The sequence below is a fragment of the Lynx canadensis genome, chromosome B1 (assembly GCF_007474595.2).
Source record: "Lynx canadensis isolate LIC74 chromosome B1, mLynCan4.pri.v2, whole genome shotgun sequence".
NCBI classification, from domain to species: Eukaryota; Metazoa; Chordata; class Mammalia; order Carnivora; family Felidae; genus Lynx; species Lynx canadensis.
The window spans coordinates 192,261,024-192,278,697 of NC_044306.2; the positions used below are offsets into that span (position 1 = coordinate 192,261,024).

At 33.0% G+C, this 17,674-nt stretch overlaps 1 protein-coding gene across 6 annotated transcripts in view; it reads left to right on the forward strand.

Annotated features, from left to right (window-relative positions):
• The window catches only part of LCORL (ligand dependent nuclear receptor corepressor like), a 167,421-nt gene that overhangs the window by 43,544 nt on the left and 106,203 nt on the right, over positions 1-17,674 (forward strand). For all 6 annotated transcript variants that reach the window (XM_030314132.1, XM_030314131.1, XM_030314137.1 and 3 more), the window contains exons 2-4: positions 6,030-6,095; positions 16,388-16,467; positions 17,347-17,476. In XM_030314132.1, coding sequence (XP_030169992.1) covers positions 6,030-6,095; positions 16,388-16,467; positions 17,347-17,476 — 276 coding nt within the window. The remainder of the gene's footprint in view (positions 1-6,029; positions 6,096-16,387; positions 16,468-17,346; positions 17,477-17,674) is intronic.

The following is a 17,674-nucleotide window of genomic DNA, read 5'->3' on the forward strand; positions in this document are numbered from 1 at the left end:
TATCCATATAACAGAATACATCTCCACAATTAAAAGGAAAATACTACTGATACATGTAACACCATGAATAAATTTCAGACTATTGGTCAAAAGAAGCAAGATACAAAAGAGTGTGTATTTTGTGATTCCATTTAGATGCAGCTCTAGAAAAGACAAGTCTAGTTTATAATGACAAAATAGATTAGTGTTTCTTTGGGCTTTGGATTATTTCAGGCAATTTACTCAAAATGGCACAAGGGTACCATTTGAGCTGATGGAAATATTCTGTCTTGATTGTGTTCTTGACTAAATGAAAGTATGCATTTGTCAAAATTTATTGAACTTTATCCTTAAAATGGATACGTGGTATTGTATGAAAATTATATCTCTTTAAAGTTGACTCTAAATCAGAGGGTATGTTTGTCAGACTGTACAATAGAGGGAATTTGTGAAATGGAATATATATAGAGTAGAAGAAATTAACCATAATACAGTTATGAAAAGAGAGAGGTAAAATACAGAAGAGAGCAACATAAAGTATATAATGAGGATGACTTAGACCCTTTTATTCAGTCTTATGAAGGGTGTTGTCAGCAACAGATGCTCACTAAAGGAATTACTTTACGCAGAAGAAAAGTAGTCCAAGAAGCATGCTTTGAGTTATAATCAGTAACGAAGAGCAAAGACAAGAGTAAATATGTCTCTAAACATAAAAGAGCATAATGCTCGGGAAAGTACACAGAGCGATAGCGTATATGGGGAGAAGGTCTGAGTCTTGCAATGATGGGTAAAGATTTGATTAACTTTAGATTTATATCCTGATTTCAGGGTTAACTTAAGAAAAGCATAGAAATAAAGGAAACAATTTTCAAACTGAGAAGAACAAATGGAATGAAGAATATTCAGTCAATTCCAGAATTTGCAAGAAAGGAGAGAAACAGAAACATAGCACCTTGATACAAATAGAAAAAAAGTAGATAAAAATTTAAACCCAAATATATTGGTAACTTTTAAATTTAAATTACTAACTTCAGACAAAATGTCAGAGTGTTTTTATTTTTTTTCCCTCAGAGTGTTTTTAAAAAGATATTCCACATTAACAATACAGGAAGTTTGTAAAATAATTGAAAAAGACCCATCATGGAAACAATACCAAAAAATGTTTTATTTTATAGCTGTATACTATTAGACCATATAGTCAATGTATAATATTAGACCATATAGTCTAATGCAAAACTCATTGCTAGAAATAAATTAGGTGACTTCATAATTGTATAAAGTTCTATTCACCAGGAAGCTATGAAAGTTATAAAATTATAAACACTTGATAATACAGCCTAAAAAATATATAAAACAACAAAGAAATAGAAAAAGTCACAATTTTATGGAAGATTTAAGATACTTTTCTCAACAACTGAAAAGAGACATAACAGAAATGAATAAGGATAATTTAAAGAGTACAGTTAACATGCTAACCTAATGGACAAATACAGAATGCTGTATCCACCAATTTAGAGTGCATGTTCTTTTCAAGTATATGTAGAGAATTTTCAAAAGTTGTCTATATCAACCACATAAACAATCTCAGAAAATTTCAAAGGATTGAAATTATATTGGGCATTTTCTTCAAATAAATTAAGAAATATGCTTCCAAAACCCATGGGTCCAAAAAGTAGTCATAATAGAAATTAGGAAATATTTTGACCAAATGATGAGAGAATACGAATGTATCAAAAGTTGTGTAATGCAGCTTAAAGGAGTACTTAGATGGAAATTGATAGCTTTAAATACATGTTAGGAAAGAAGAACAGCTGAAAGTTAATGAGATAAACATTCATTTAAAAAGGAAAAATAAGAGCCAAATAAACTCAAAATAGAGGACATGAAATAAAAGCAGGAGCATAAATTAGTGGATAAGAAAACACACATACAAAAGAGATCAAGGAATCAAAAGAAAGTTCTTTTTATTTTTTTTTTATTTTTTTTTAAATGTTTTTTATTTATTTTTGAGACAGAGAGAGACAGAGCATGAGCAGGGGAGGGGCAGAGAGAGAGGGAGACACAGAATCGGAAACAGGCTCCAGGCTCTGAGCCATCAGCACAGAGCCTGACGCGGGGCTCGAACTCACAGACCGCGAGATCGTGACCTGGCTGAAGTCGGACGCTTAACCGACTGCGCCACCCAGGCGCCCCAAGAAAGTTCTTTTTAAATTAAAAAAAAAATTGAGAAATCTTTAATGAGCTTGATTGAGAAAAAAGAGAAAGCAGAAATAACCAAAGTAAGGAATAAGAAGCAAAAAGGACACAGCTGCTGATATTGTTGGACATTAGATAAAAACATATACTGAAACATTTTATGCAAGTAAATTGAGAAATATAGTTGAAATGGGCAGTAACATAAGAAACAGAATACCTTGGGTGCGGGTGGCTCACTCAGTTAAGCCTCCGACTTTTGTTCAAGTCATGATCTCGTGGTTGGTGAGTTTAAGCCTTGTGTCAGGCTCTGTGCTAACAGCTTAGAGCCTGGAGCCCGCTTCAGTTTCTGCATCTCTCTCTTTGGAGGATCCGAAGCAGACTCCTCACTGAGAACAGAGAACCTGTTGAGGGGTTGTACCCACTAACGTGAGATTATGAACTGGGCCAAAGTTGGATGCTTAACCGACTGAGCCCCCCAGGTGCCCCAAGTGGTGTTATTTTAAAAGAATGTAGCCAACATTATATTTAATGATGAAACTTTGAATGCTTTCACACTTAGATCGGACATAAGTAGTTAACCTTCAAAATAAAACTGACAGTTATTTTACCAGCGAAAGATGGATTTATTTAGGAATAGCAGAGACTTGTCATCCTGGACAAGCAAGCTGGGGCAAAACCATAGGCAAGTCCCCTGAACAAGTTTCTTTTTTTATACAGGAAAAGGAGGAAGTTGGGTGGGCTCTTATAAACATTGGAGCCAACTGGGAGTTCAGAGTATAGTGGCCTTTCATTGGCTGAGTTATGACAGTCTCTCATTGGCTAAACTGTTGCCAGGGGAGGAGGAAAGCCTTCTTTTTTCCTTCTGGGACAGTCAGGTAGTATCCACATGCAAAGTCCCTCTCTTCATTTAGGCTGCAGTTGACAACTAGTGATAGGACATGAGAGTTCCCACTTCTGGCCTCCTGCCTCCATTCTAAATGAAATTTCCTTTTATTAATTTTCACAAAGTCAAGGATGTCTACTATCATCACTAATTTTCAGTATCATAATGGAGGCTTTAGCTAAGGTGGTAAGGCAAGAACAGGAAAAAAGAAAGCAGTAAGGATTTGAAAGGAGAAAACAAAACTACCATTCTCTATAGATAATGTGTTTGTGTATGTAAAGAATATCCAGATAAGTTTTTATAGAGAATTTAGCAATGTTGCTAGATATTGAGTCAATATACAAACATCAATTATGTTTCCATAATTGATTTCCAGAAACAAAACTTTTGATTAAAGATGTTTATGGTAGCACCAACACTATGCACTATGAATAAATAATTAACAGGATATATGTAAGACCTTGGTGTTATCTAGGGAGGAGCTGAGAAACTCAATAAAACAAAAGTGTAAGTCCTTATTTGTTTTCTTCTTTTCAAACAAAACTAGGAAACATTCAGCATTTAAATTCAGTTGGCTTACATAGGCAATACATTATATAGGCTTATACATTTTGTCCAATATATGTCACAGAAAAACATCTTAAAATAATTGTTTACAATGTTATTTTTGGAGCACATTGGTAAATAGAATATCTTAGTAATAGAAAGAGATTTGGGGTTCTTTCAGTCTGAGTCTTTACCCAAACTGGAAGTCTTTTATATAGCATCCTTTTTTTTTTTTTTTAATTTTTTTAAATGTTTATTTTTGTTTTTTTATTTTTTGGTTTATTTTATTTTATTTTTTAATTTTATTTTTCTAATATGAAATTTATTGTCAAATTGGTTTCCATATACAACACCTAGTGCTCATCCCAACAGGTGCCCTCCTCGATGCCCATCACCCACCCCCCCCCACCCTCCCACCCCCCATCAACCCTCAGTTTGTTCTCAGTTTTTTAAGAGTCTCTTATGGTTTGGCTCCCTCCCTCTCTAACCTTTTTTTTTTCCTTCCCCTCCCCCCATGGTCTTCTGTTAAGTTTCTCAGGATCCACATAAAAGTGAAAACATATGGTATCTGTCTTTCTCTGTATGGCTTATTTCACTTAGCATAACACTCTCCAGTTCCATCCACATTGCTACAAAACGCCATATTTCATTCTTTCTCATTGCCACGTAGTATTCCATTGTGTATATAAACCACAGTTTCTTTATCCATTCATCAGTTGATGGACATTTAGGCTCTTTCCATAATTTGGCTATTGTTGAGAGTGCTGCTATAAACATTGGGGTACAAGTGCCCCTATACATCAGCACTCCTGTATCCCTGGGGTAAATTCCTAGCAGCGCTATTGCTGGGTCATAGGGTAGTTCTGTTTTTAATTTTCTGAGGAACCTCCACACTGTTTTCCAGAGTGGCTGCACCCGTTTGCATTCCCACCAACGGTGCAAGAGGGTTCCCGTTTCTCCACATCCTCTCCAGCATCTATAGTCTCCTGGTTTGTTCATTTTAGCCACTCTGACTGGCGTGAGGTGGTATATCAGTGTGGTTTTGATTTGTATTTCCCTGATGAGGCATTCTTGAAAGCTCTCTCTGGTGATAGTTCATTCACTTTCTGCCTGAAATTTCCACTATTGGAACTAGTACTGAATCGTTTCACGAAGATTTTATTAAGTACGTGTTTACCAAGTATCATGATAACTATCTTGTCAAATCTAAGACATCAGTTGTAAGTTGTATTATTTCTTCATGTTCTACTAAATGAAAAAAATGTTGCCACTCCTTGGCTATAACACACCATTGATTTTAATATACATCTTGATTTCAAAGATACTAAAAAACATTTTTTTTAAAGCATCTTATGGGGGTGACTGGGTGACTCAGTCGGTTTACCATCCAGCTCTTGATTTTGGCTCACATCATGATCTCATGGTTTGTGGGATCGAGCCCCATCCCGGGCTCCTTGTTGACAGCATGGAGCTTGCCTAGATTCTCTCTCTCCTCTCTCCTTCCCCTGCTTGCACACATTCTCTCTCAAAATAAATAAACATTTTTAAAAAATAAAACATTTTATGATTTATGAAATATTTCCACTGTTTTATAATTTAGGAATACCACTAAAAAAAAATCTACTTTAGTTTTCTTTGTTCAGAGCCATCATGCTACTTTTAAGTTGTTTTCTTCCCTAAGTTCCTTTTCTTGATTTCCTGGTTATTTTGCCATTCTGGTCATTTTTCTTGAGATGCCTTGTAGTTTATTAAGTTGCTTAAAATTGAATAAGATACAGGTACAGACTTCAAAAAGAAAATTGTAAAATACTAAAATCAGTATATTCAGAAGGTAGAATACTCTTGTAAATTCATGAATTAGGGTCTTGTTAACCTGACAAGATATTCAGTAATTTTTTCCTTAAAACAAGGCAGTCCATAACCATGAAAAAATTGTTGTGTTTTCATTTATACAAGTATGTAGATTTAAATTTTGCACATCATACTTTTCACAGCAAGATTTTCTCATTCATTTACTCATTCTTTTAATTGGGGTTAAAGATGCTACTTTCTTTTACGTTAACATTTTTTATAACAAATATAAACTGGAATGTAGTACATGTTTTGTTTTTTATTCTGTCTACAAAATTATTACTGCTTATAATATTTCAACCTCAGAATATTTCTAAGTAACAAAGATATTTACTTGTTTTAGTTGTGAATATTTACATTTGAATATTTTAATTTCACAATCATGTGATTTCTGATAGTCATTGTCTGTTTATTGTGTGTTGCCTACTTCAGCTTAATACACGTTAAGGAAAAATGACACCTTATAGTATGTAAAATTTATAAATTTCTAAATCATATAGACTTCATGGTTTTTGATTATTATAAAATTAACTCTTCCAGTAGGTTATATATTTTTCTCTCTTTTACAACACAGGTTTTGAGAGTATTTTAGAAGGGCTTTATGGACCACGGCTACGAAGAGACCTCAGTTTATTTGAAGGTAATGCTTTTTAAATTTTATTTTAAAACTCTGTCCCATTTAATAAACAAAAAAATGGTTGTTCTATGCTAACTTTATATTAAATATGAATTTGTGGTCTTGTTTTTTAGTATTTTTAAATGAATAAATAAAATCCAAATATTTTGTTTTATAAATCTTTTTAAAAACTTTAGTACACTGATCGAAATGGAAACTGAAGCTTGTTTTTGGCTTAATGGTACAATTTAATTTTTGTTACATATTATGTGTCCTCACTTATTCTTAAAGAAGATTTAAGTAAATATTTTCTGTTGCTCATGAGATAGGCAGCCTGGAAATCAGATTGTCATTCTGAAAAATCCTGCCATGTGTGTTCAGAATCTTATATTTATGTATAATACTATTTGTTACGTAGTATAGCCATCTCTTTCAAACGCTGTAGCATAAATCCTAGTGGAAGATTTTGATTTATGATATAATTACTGTGATACCCTAGTTCAATTGTTTTATTGCTTGCTTGGAAATGTAGAGCACTAGGAAAGAACAGTTTTGTAGACATCTGAAATTATATTCCTGTTTATTCACAAAATGGGTAGTGCTAGTATAGATTTACTGCTTTGATTTTGATCAAATTATTTCTGAGTCTTGTATGGGGTCAGTTTTATGTACTAACTCTGTTACCTTCTATCCTGTGGTACCTGCCATTCTACCAAGACCCAAGACATCTCTACAGGCCCTTCTCTCTTCTGTATAAATAAGTCTTTAAGTTGAGGGAGTGATGGTGGGAGTTGAGGAAGTGATGATGGGAGTAGTCAGAGTTTTCTGCTCTTTCTTTATTAATGTTGAGCAGGATAATTGAGTTATAAATTGTAGATCTGAAAGTATCTGTGAAGATCATTTGTCCCAACCACCTGTCTTCAGTGAGATGAATTGATACACATGTAGAACACGACTTTAAGAATGAAGATTCCAAAATGTGCTTGTTCTTGTGTTTTATTATTCTTATAGCTAAGATCATTTTTTCTTTTAACTTTAATCATTTCTCATCTTGTCATAATTCAACACTGAATTAAGTATTTTTACCTGATATATTTTTTAGCAGTACTAAGTGTAATTTCACCTATATTTCTGAGCTTACAAATGAACAAAGGAAACATTTAAAGAAACAAAAATTTAACCTATGCTTGACCTATTTCTTCAGCCTTCCTTTCTTAACCTGCTCTCCTCATTCATGTCAGAAGTCAACATTATACTTAATTGTCTTCTGGTAACCCAAATTACAACTTAAGACTCTTAGCCTGTTGCTTCCCCTACTTTCATTTGTTTATACATTGTATATGTATGTGTATATTTATGTTCATTCAGAAATTGTTTATTATGCAAAGGGCAGAATGTTCGAAGGAAATAAATGCTTTGTTTTTTGTTTCTAGGCTAGTATTCCTTTAGTATGCACGTTTTACATGTTTATTTTAGGGAATTTGAAAATACAGATAAGCCAGAAAGAAAAACATTACTCCTAGTCCCACAATCCATAGATAACCTTTAAACATTTTTATATAAATGTAAGATATGTGCTTGTGTATATTTATTCTTTTATTATAGTAGTGTATACTCTACGCACAGTGTATATAGTTTCTGTGCATATTGTGTTCACTGGTATATCATTTTGGTGTATAACGCCTAGATCATCTTTCATCTTTCTTAACAGTATTTCATTGTAGATCTATTTATAATTAATTTCCTTAGTTGATTTAATCACCCATTGCGGTATATCTCATTCCATTTATTTAAATTCAGATAGATCTTATACTTTATGTCCTTTTTAGTGCTGTTTTTGGTGAGAGGAGTTAACAAAATTAGCTAAGCTTTGGAACTTGCATATAAGCACATATTCATTGCCTTTTTTTCACCCTCAGATACTCTTTCATCAGGTTTCTTAGGTAAATTCTTCCTCCTTTTTCTGCTTTTATGATTAAAAAAAAAGCTTCTAATTAAATTGTAGCTTTAAGAATGATAATATAATAGCAATAAATCTGTAATCTGTGCAAGGATGAAGACAGCCATATATTTTGAAGGAAAATTAAATAAAAAATGTAGAGCCTTTTGAAAAGGCATGTAAAAACTATCCATTAGAGACATCTCCAGCTTCTTTCTTACCTCTTATAAATAAGTGTGCTTGTTTTGTTGCCAATGTTAAAAATGGTTTAATATTTAGATGCTGAGACTACAAGTATAGGGATTTCTCACTAAAGAAATTTGTATGCAGAATTCAAATAGATTAGTGTATGTTTTCAGATAAATCATTGGAAATCTGAAACTTTATTACTTTGCAAAACCCAGAAACTAAGTATATTACGTAGCAAAAGATTCTTGTATATTACTCCAAATTATTTTTTATTAAAAAATTAAACTTTTAAGCAAAAATTCCCTCTTTTTTTCTGCTTTAGTCAGTCCTTTCTCATGTCTTATTTGTGAGCTGGTTTCTTCCACCTATGGGATCATCTGATTTATTTGTGACTGTGAATATTTACAAAAATACGAAAAGAGTGCAGTAGGCCTATGTAAACTGGCTGATAGATCCTTACTGGTTTTTCTCTAGGTGTGTCTACATTTGGAAGGGAGATTATATCAGAGGTCTGCAAGCTATAGCATGTGGGGCAAATACAGCTTGTTGACTTTTGAATGGCCTCTAAGCTATGAGTAATTTTTACATTTTTAAATAGTGGGGAAAAAAACAAAAGAAGATTAATAGTTCATGGCATGTGAAAATTATGTGAAGTTCAAATTTAATTTTCCTGTTAATAAAGTTTTATTGGAAACAGCCCCTCTTATTTGTTGAAACATTTTCTGTCTGCTTTTATACTACAACAGTAGAGTTGAATGGCGTGACAGATGGTATGGCCTGCAAAACCTAAAATATTTACTATTTGGCTGTTTATGGAAAAGCTTTGCTGACCCCTGACTGTACCACTGACTGAAGTTTAATATCTTTGACATAATATCCTTTTTTCAACTCTAAACACTATGATGGTGGAGACAACAAAATTACTTTTTATTTTTTATTTGTCTTTATTTTTATTTTTGAGAGAGAGTGTGTGAGTAGGGGAGAGGGGCAGAAGGAGAGAAAATATCAAGCAGACTCCATGCTTAGTGCAGAACTCAGCTTGAGGCTGGATCCCATGATCCTGGATTAGGACCTGAGCTGAAATCAAGGGTCAGATGCTCAACTGACTGAGCCACCCAGGTGCTGCACAAAACAATTTTTTAAGATTTATTAGGTGAAACATTAAAAAAATTTTTTTTTAATTTTAGAGAGAGACCACAAGTGGGGGAGAGGGGCAGAGGGAGAGGTAGAATCTTAAGCAGATTCCTTGCTCAGCACGGAGCTCGCACAAGGCTCAATCCCATGGTCATGACCACAGCTGAAATCAAGAGTCAGACACTTAACTGACTGAGCCACTCTGGCCCCCCTTCCCCCCAATTTTTTTTTAATCTGAGTATAGTTGATACACAATGTCACATTAGTTTCAGGTGTGCACATAGTGATTGGACTTCTCTATATGTTATGCTCACCCCAAGTATAGCTATCACCTGTCATCATACAGTACTATTACAATATTGACTATATTCCCTGTGCTGTGCCTTTTATTCCTGTGACTTATTCATTCCATAACTGGAAGCCTATTATTCCCCACCCCCCTTCATCCATTTTGCCTGTCCTCCCACCCCACCCACCCCTTCCTTACCTTTGGAACCACCAGTTTATTCTCTGTATAGGTCCAGTTGTGCTTTTGTTTATTGATTTGATTTTTTTTTTTTTTTTTTAGTTTCCACATGATTGAAATCATATGGTATTGGTTTTTCCCAGTCTGACTTGTTTCACTTATAATACTCTCTAGGTCCACCCATGCTGTCACAAATGGCATAATCTCATCCTTTTTTAAGGCTGTGTAATATTTTAGTATGTATGTGCATCTCACATCTTTCTTATCCATTCATCTATCAATGGACACTGGGTTGCTTCCCATCTTTAGGTTATTATAAATAATGCTTCAGTAAAACATAGGCATGCATGTATCTTTTTGAATTAGTGTTTTGGGTTTTTTTGGGGTAAATAGTATTGGAATTACTGGATCATATGGCATTTCTATTTTTAATTTTTTGAAGACTCTCCACACTGATGTACCAATTTTTCTTCCCACTAACAGTGTACAAGAGTTTCTTTTTCTCTACATCCTCTCCAACTCTTGTTGTTTCTTGCATTTTTTAAATCAAGTTTTTATTTAAATTCTAGTCAGTTAACATACAGTGTAATATTAGTTTCAGGTATAGAATTTAGTGATTCATCACTTACATACAACACCCAGTGTTCATCACAACAAGTGCCCTCCTTAATACCCATCACTTGTTTGCCTTTTTGATTTTAGCCATTCTGACAGGTATAAGGTGATATCTCATTGTACTTTTGATTTGCTTCCGTGATGATGAGTGATGTTGAGCATCTTTTCATGTGCCTGTGGTCATTTGGAAAAATGTCTATTCATGTTCATATTTTAGGTGGATTATTTGTGGGTTTTTTTGTTATTGAGATGAATAAATTCTTTATATATTTTGGATGTTAACCTCTTGTCAGATATATCATTTGCAAATATCTTTTCCCATTCTGTAGGTTGTCTTTTTGCTTTGTTGATGGTTTCCTTTTCTCTGCAGAAACTTTTTATTTTGATGTGGTCCCAATAGTTTATTTTTGTTTTTGTTTCCTTTGCCCTAGGAGACATATCTAGACATTTCTACATAGGTAGAAAAATATTGCTACCACTAATGTCAGAGAAATTACTGCTTGTGTTCTCTTTTAGGAATTTTAAGGTTTCAGGTCTCACAATTAGGTCATTAATCCATTTTGACTTTATTTTTGTGTATGATGTAAGAAAGCAGTCCAGTTTCATTCTTTTACATGTAGCTATCCGGTTTTCTTAGCATTTATTGAAGAGATGTCTTTTTCCCCATTGTGTATTACCTTTTTGTTAGATGAAATATTTTGAATGCTTATTTTGTGTAAGGAACTGTGATTAGCGGTGAGGAAAGGAACTACTAGGAATTCATGGCCTAGTATTAAGTCAGTAGTTTTCTAATATGAATTGATTATCTATATTAAAACCAGAGAATCTAATATTGCTGTATTTTATAGTTAGGTAAATTATATTAGCTCTTATCAATGTGTACACAAAAACTTATCCAAGTGTATTCATCATGCTATTTATAATCCCAAGACTAAGTATCCAAAAATAGGGTATTGATTAAATAAGTTACGATGCATCTGTTTGATGAACCATGCGTATCTGTTAAAAATGATTTAGAAGTATATTTGAGCATAGGAAATATTTGTGACAAATAAACATGTGTATAATATCCTAATTTTTTAAATAGCATTTTTGGAGTAGTTTAAATTTACAGAAAAAAATCAAGTAGAAAGTACAAAGATTTCCCATATAATCCCCCTTCAAGGTTTCTCTATGTTAATATCTTTCATTAGTGTGGTACATTTGTTACAGTTAATGAGCCAATATCAATATATTTTATTAATTAAAGCCTCATAGTTAAGTATACACGTTGTACAGTTGTCTGCATTTTGGCAAATGCACAGTCATGTATCCACACTATAATATCCAACACAATAGTTTCACTGGCCTAAAAATCACCTGTATTCATCACCTTTTTAGTTCTTTCCTCTGTCCCCAATCCTCTGCTCTTTTTACTGTTTTTTTTTTCTTCTCCATAATGTCATATAATTGAAATCATACAGTATTTAGTCTTTTCAGACTCACTTCTTTCACTGAACAATATGCATATAAGTTTCCTGTGTCTTTTCATGGCATCACAGCTCATTTCTTTTTATTACTGAATAATACTGCCTTGGTTAGATGTACCACAGTCTACTTAAAAGACATTTGGGTCACTTCCAAGTTTTGGTAATTACTAATAAAGCTACTGTAAACATTTGTGTACAGGTTTTATGTAGACATAACTTTCCAGCTCATTTGTGTAAATACTTAGGAGCCCCATTGCTAGATAAGTATGGAAAGATTATGTTAAACTTTGAAGAAACTGTAAGGCTTATCTTCAAAAGTGGCCGTACTATTTTGTGTTCTTACCAGCGATGAATTTAAGTTCCTTTTGCTCTGCATCCACACCAGCATTTGATGTTGTCAGTGTTTCGGACTTAAACTATTCTAGTAGCTGTGTAGTGGTAGCTCATCTTAATTTGCAATTCTCTAGCAGCATATGATATTGAGCATCTCGGCAAATGATATTGAGCATCTTTTCATAAGCTTATTTGCGATCTGCGTATATCCTTGGATGAGGTGTCTGTTCAGACAGTTTTTGGTAGTTAGGTAATGATGATAGATAATAATGATAGAATGAGGAAGTATTCCTTCTGCTTTTATTTTCTGGAACAGATTGTAGAGAAACCATCTGGATTGGAGTTTTCTTGTTTTGGTAGGTTATTGATTATTGATTTAATTTCTTTAGTAGATATAGTCCTATTGAGATTTTCTATTTTTTGTTTGAAATTTGGTAGATAGTGTCTTTCAAGGAATTTGTCCAACTAATATTGTTCATAATATTTTTTTATTTTTTTATTATTCATAGAATCTGTAGTGATGGCCCATCTTTCACTTCTGATATTTTCTTTTTCTTTACTTGGTTAGGCTGGGTAGAGGTTTATCATTTTTATTGATGTTTTCAAAGAATCTGCTGATGCTCATTTTTGAAAAGACCTAGAATATAAACTGGAAGGATATATTGCAAAATGTTAATCATTATCTCTGGATGATGGGATTACAAATAGTTTTTCTTCTTTGTACTTTTCAGTATAGTTACTATGTAATTTCATAATGAAATTTTATTTTTTAATAACATTGCCCAATGTTCAGTATCTTCCCTCAAAGTCAACATTTGTTAGGGGTAACCTGGGTGGCTCAGTTGGTTAAGCATTCGACTTCAGCTCAGGTCATGGTCTCCTGGTTTGTGAGTTGGAGCCCTACCTCAGGCTCTGTGTGGACAGCTCAGAGCCTGGAGCCTGCTTTGGATTCTGTATCTCCCTCTCTCTCTGCCCCTCCACCGCTCATGCTCACTCCTGGGCACGCTGTCTCTCTTTATCTCTCTCTCTCTCAAAAGTGAATGAACATTTATAAAATTAAAAAAAAATCAACATAGTTATAACTACTTTTTCATGACCTTCATGATCAATCTAGTTCAGTATTCTCTTTTTTCACTTTTCATTGGGCTTTGTCTTTGGGAACTTTACATTTATTTCTTGTGGTTAAAGGGTACTGAAGAGAATAAAAACATTCAAAGGAAGTATGATTATCTAAAAGAAAATGAGAGTACCACCAGTTGGACTTGTTAGGTGTTCTTCATACATTCTTGTTTAATTTTGTTACTATAGTCTTAAGGTGTAATTATTATCCTCATTTTAACGGATGAGGAAATTGACGCCAGGGAAAGTAACTTGCCAAAGGCCACATCTAGTATTTGGAAAGATATCTCAGTTCCAAGGCTCTCTAATTTCAAAGTCTGTTATCTTTCCAAGATAGATTAGGTAAAATGATTAGAACCAAACTTTGCCCATGAGTATATACCCATGGTGAAAATGTTGATCTTTTGTTAGTCATTTACTATCCGTTTTCATTATGACATTGCCTTTTCTGTGAGATACAAACTTTGGCCCTTTTTGAATTTATAGCTTCATTTATTAAAATTTCAGAATAAGAGGCAACTTATTTTAGGGATATCTGATTTATTGTCTTATTTTGTTTGAGAGATAAAATTAATGTATTTTGTTGCAGTATTTATTTTTTGTGACATGAAAAGATAATCTGGACAAACAAATCTGGCTTAGAGTTTTTCAAAAATTTTTTTCCAATAAATAAAAAAAATGTGTCTCATCATCATTTATTTGAACTCAAAATCAAAAGTTGATGTAGAAAGAGTAGTTATTAAATATTTGTAAGTAAAGTCATAGTTTTTTTAACCCAGCAAAATTTAATGGCATTTATATAATTTTGATTTATTCAGTGCTGTTTATTTAACCACATAGGGATTTACTTTAATTAACATCTCTCTGAAGAACTTCTAAAACAACTAAAATAAATGAGATAATCTGAGCATGCCCAATTTATTTTACAGCTGATAATTGTTTTAATTAATCCAAAGTTGTTCCTCAGTTCAACATATTTATCACTGAAACTTCATGAAACCTTATAATAGTTTTTCAAAAATACCTCTTCTCCAGGACTACCAGCTATTTTTTAAAAAAGCACAGTGCTAGATATCTTTCATATTTTTTATTCATGAGGCCATAATAAAAAAGCAATAAGATTTCCTTGATCTATCAAAGTTATTATGCTTAGCCTATGAGTCAAGTTTTTGCACAGTAAAACTGCATAACAAAGAGCTCTAAAATCTATTGCTTGCTCATTGGGTGATCTGATTCACTGGACTTCAGGAATCACTTCTCTTGATTCCAGGTGCCAGTCGGAAGGAGTAATGGCTGTGTTGGGCAAGTTCTTTTCGTGTTGCAAGGTAGAAACTCAACAGAACTGGGGGAACTTGCCATACCTTTTAAAGCATCAGCTTGGAAGAGTATACTTCCACTTCTCCCACATTCATTCCACTGATCAGGAAGAGACATTGCACAATTCCACATTCTGGAGTGTGAATGTATTATTCTATAGTGACAGGCTGAAAGGTTGAAGAAAATTATACACCTACATAACTACAGTTCTGGGTTTCTAATTGTATAGATTGCTTAAACTTTTGATTAATCAGGTTGTTTACAAAAAAGTGATCAGTTTTCTTAAACTGATACATTAAAATTATCTGTCTTACACAAATTAACCTTATTAAATATATTTGTGATTGTATAGATTTAAAAAATAATGACCGATGATCCTGTTTTGATAGTAACTAGCCTTTGCATGGTGTTTTAGAGTTTATAAAATATTTTCACATTTTTTCATGTGATCCACAAGTTAGGTAGTGGGATCCTTACTTTACAGATGTGAAAATTAAAACAAAAACGTTGTGACTTGACAAGGTTACAACCAGTAAGTTCCATTACAGATTTTTGGAGACTTTAAATCCAGTTATCTTTACATTGCCCTATACTGGGTTTCATGCTCCCATTTCCTACCATTTCTAAGTTTAGATAAATAATAGAAATATTTCTGGACCACTGCTAAAACCTAAGGGAGCTATCACTATACACTTTATACTCCATCACATCATACTATCTTCTACTCCGATTTGTGTATCTGGATTGATGCAAAAATTGCTTAGAGGCTGATCCTCACTCTTATTTATCTATTATTATTCCAACAAAAGTAAGCTTATTTTCTGTGTAGTTTAGTAGAAACATGTATTCAACTTCATTATGTATTTCAAAAGTATGAGGGAAAATTACTGTGGTATACCCCAGTGCTTTTCAAATTAGTACCAGGGTAACTGCCTCAGGTGATAATGGTTTCATATATTTGAGGTTCTGTGTAAAAATTTATTTGGGAAAAGAGATGGAGAGTTTTACTGCAAGAAGGAACTTTGAAAAATCACTGTCTATACCAAGTATAGTTAGGATGGCAATGATATTCTATCTTCATAAAATTTCTTCATTATATGTTTGTTTTGCACAAACTTTGTATTATAATAGTTGACTTATATGAAACATTCTTGTGAAAAAAAAATGTTTTGTGTTGAATAATATAACATGTTTACCTGCCTTCTACTCTAACTCTTGCAACAACACCTTTAAACAATGTAATAAAAATCGGATCTCTTTAGCTATGGATTTCTATTTTTTTGGACAGCATTCCATTTTCTCAAATCTGTGGGCTTTTCTGGTGCTTTACTCCATTTTCTCTGTTTTATGTTGCTTTCATGATGTGCAAAATTTATTTATTTTGCCCCCATATCTCCCTGTTTTGATTTCTTTCATAGTGAAAATTAAAAATTAATAGGTAATGATAAATTGAATCTTTTAGAAGGTTAGATGATACTTAAGACCCTATTGTTAGAAAATTAATTTATAACCAGCTCATTGTTCTTGATACTTTGTCCCATAATAGTGCAAATTACTCTCCTTACAGCCTTCTCTATTTCTTTCTAGAGGTCATCACTTTAATTTCAAAGTTAGGCCTTCTCCCTTTACTATTAGTAGTTAGTTTTTTTATATGAGCCATTGCTGTGGAGAGTGGTAATTTTATTTGTTTTAATAAAGTTAGTATACTTAATGAATATTTTTCCCTCTTTTAAAGACTGTGAACCAGAAGAGCTGACTGACTGGTCTATGGATGAAAAATGTTCATTTTGTAATCTACAGAGAGAAGCAGTCAGTGTAAGTTTTAGTGCTATGAAATTATTTCTAAACTAATTGCACAGTTGTAACACAATTTTTTTAACTGAATTTTTTCTGAAAATTGGTGATTTACAGTGGAAATTTAAATACTTGATTTTGGTAATGTGAAGAATATTTTAAAGTCTAACATTTAGCTTAACTTGCAGGTGAAATCACAAAACACTCATCTTTTTTGCTTATTTCACATTTCTTCCTTATAGCTCCCTGACTCATGAAGTTCAGTTTAGATCTGTTTTGTATTTAGGTAGATGACAGTGAGTTTAGAGACCTAGTTTGATTTGAGACCACCCTGTAGTCTTTCTTAGGAATCTGTAGCTGGAGGATAATGCGGTACTACTTTTTATAGCCTTTTACTCTCTTGAAGTCTTTTGGATATCACAGTTATTTCCTGTGTAAATGATTAAATATTTAGTGTCTAATATAAACAAGGCATAAACTAGGCAAGCAGCATCTTCTTGTATGGTGGAAAGTCCTAATTCTTTACTGGTGTGAGAAAGGCTGAAAAGAAATGACAACTTGAGAACCTGTACCCATTTTTGGTCAGATTAGTGGGTAAACATACCTGCTTTGTTGTTACAACTCTCATTATTGGCATTGCTATCTAATGAATTTATTTAACAATATATTTTATCTACTCTGCTCCCCCCTCCATTTTTGACTGTAGTTTTGCCAAAAAATAAGGCTAATTTGGTATCAAAGCTAAATTTCTTTTCTCCTGACTCCTGTCCCAAATTTTATGTTCTCTCTATATAATTTGATAGAATAAATGAACATTTAGAGAATATTTTTTTGCAATTTTTAATGGAATTTCATGTATAATAAAAAGTGATTTTTTATGTTGTTTTCTTATAATTTTAGGATTGTATACCATCTCTTGATTCTTCACAGTCAACACCAACAGAGGAACTATCATCTCAGGGCCAGTCCAACACTGAAAAGATTGAATGCCAAGCAGAAAATTACCTAAATGCACTCTTTCGAAAGAAAGGTAATATTGGTATACTTTGTCATTTAAAATTTGCAATAGAGATCTAAAATGTTTGCAGTTTTCTCACACGCAAGTTTTTTTTATGTCAGTCTTTACTCCATTTTTTATTATTTCTTTTTTTATCTTTAGTTTTTCTTCATATTAGGACATTAGAATTCTTAGTTACTGTAGGGCTAGTCTTCTATTAGCCATTCCTTT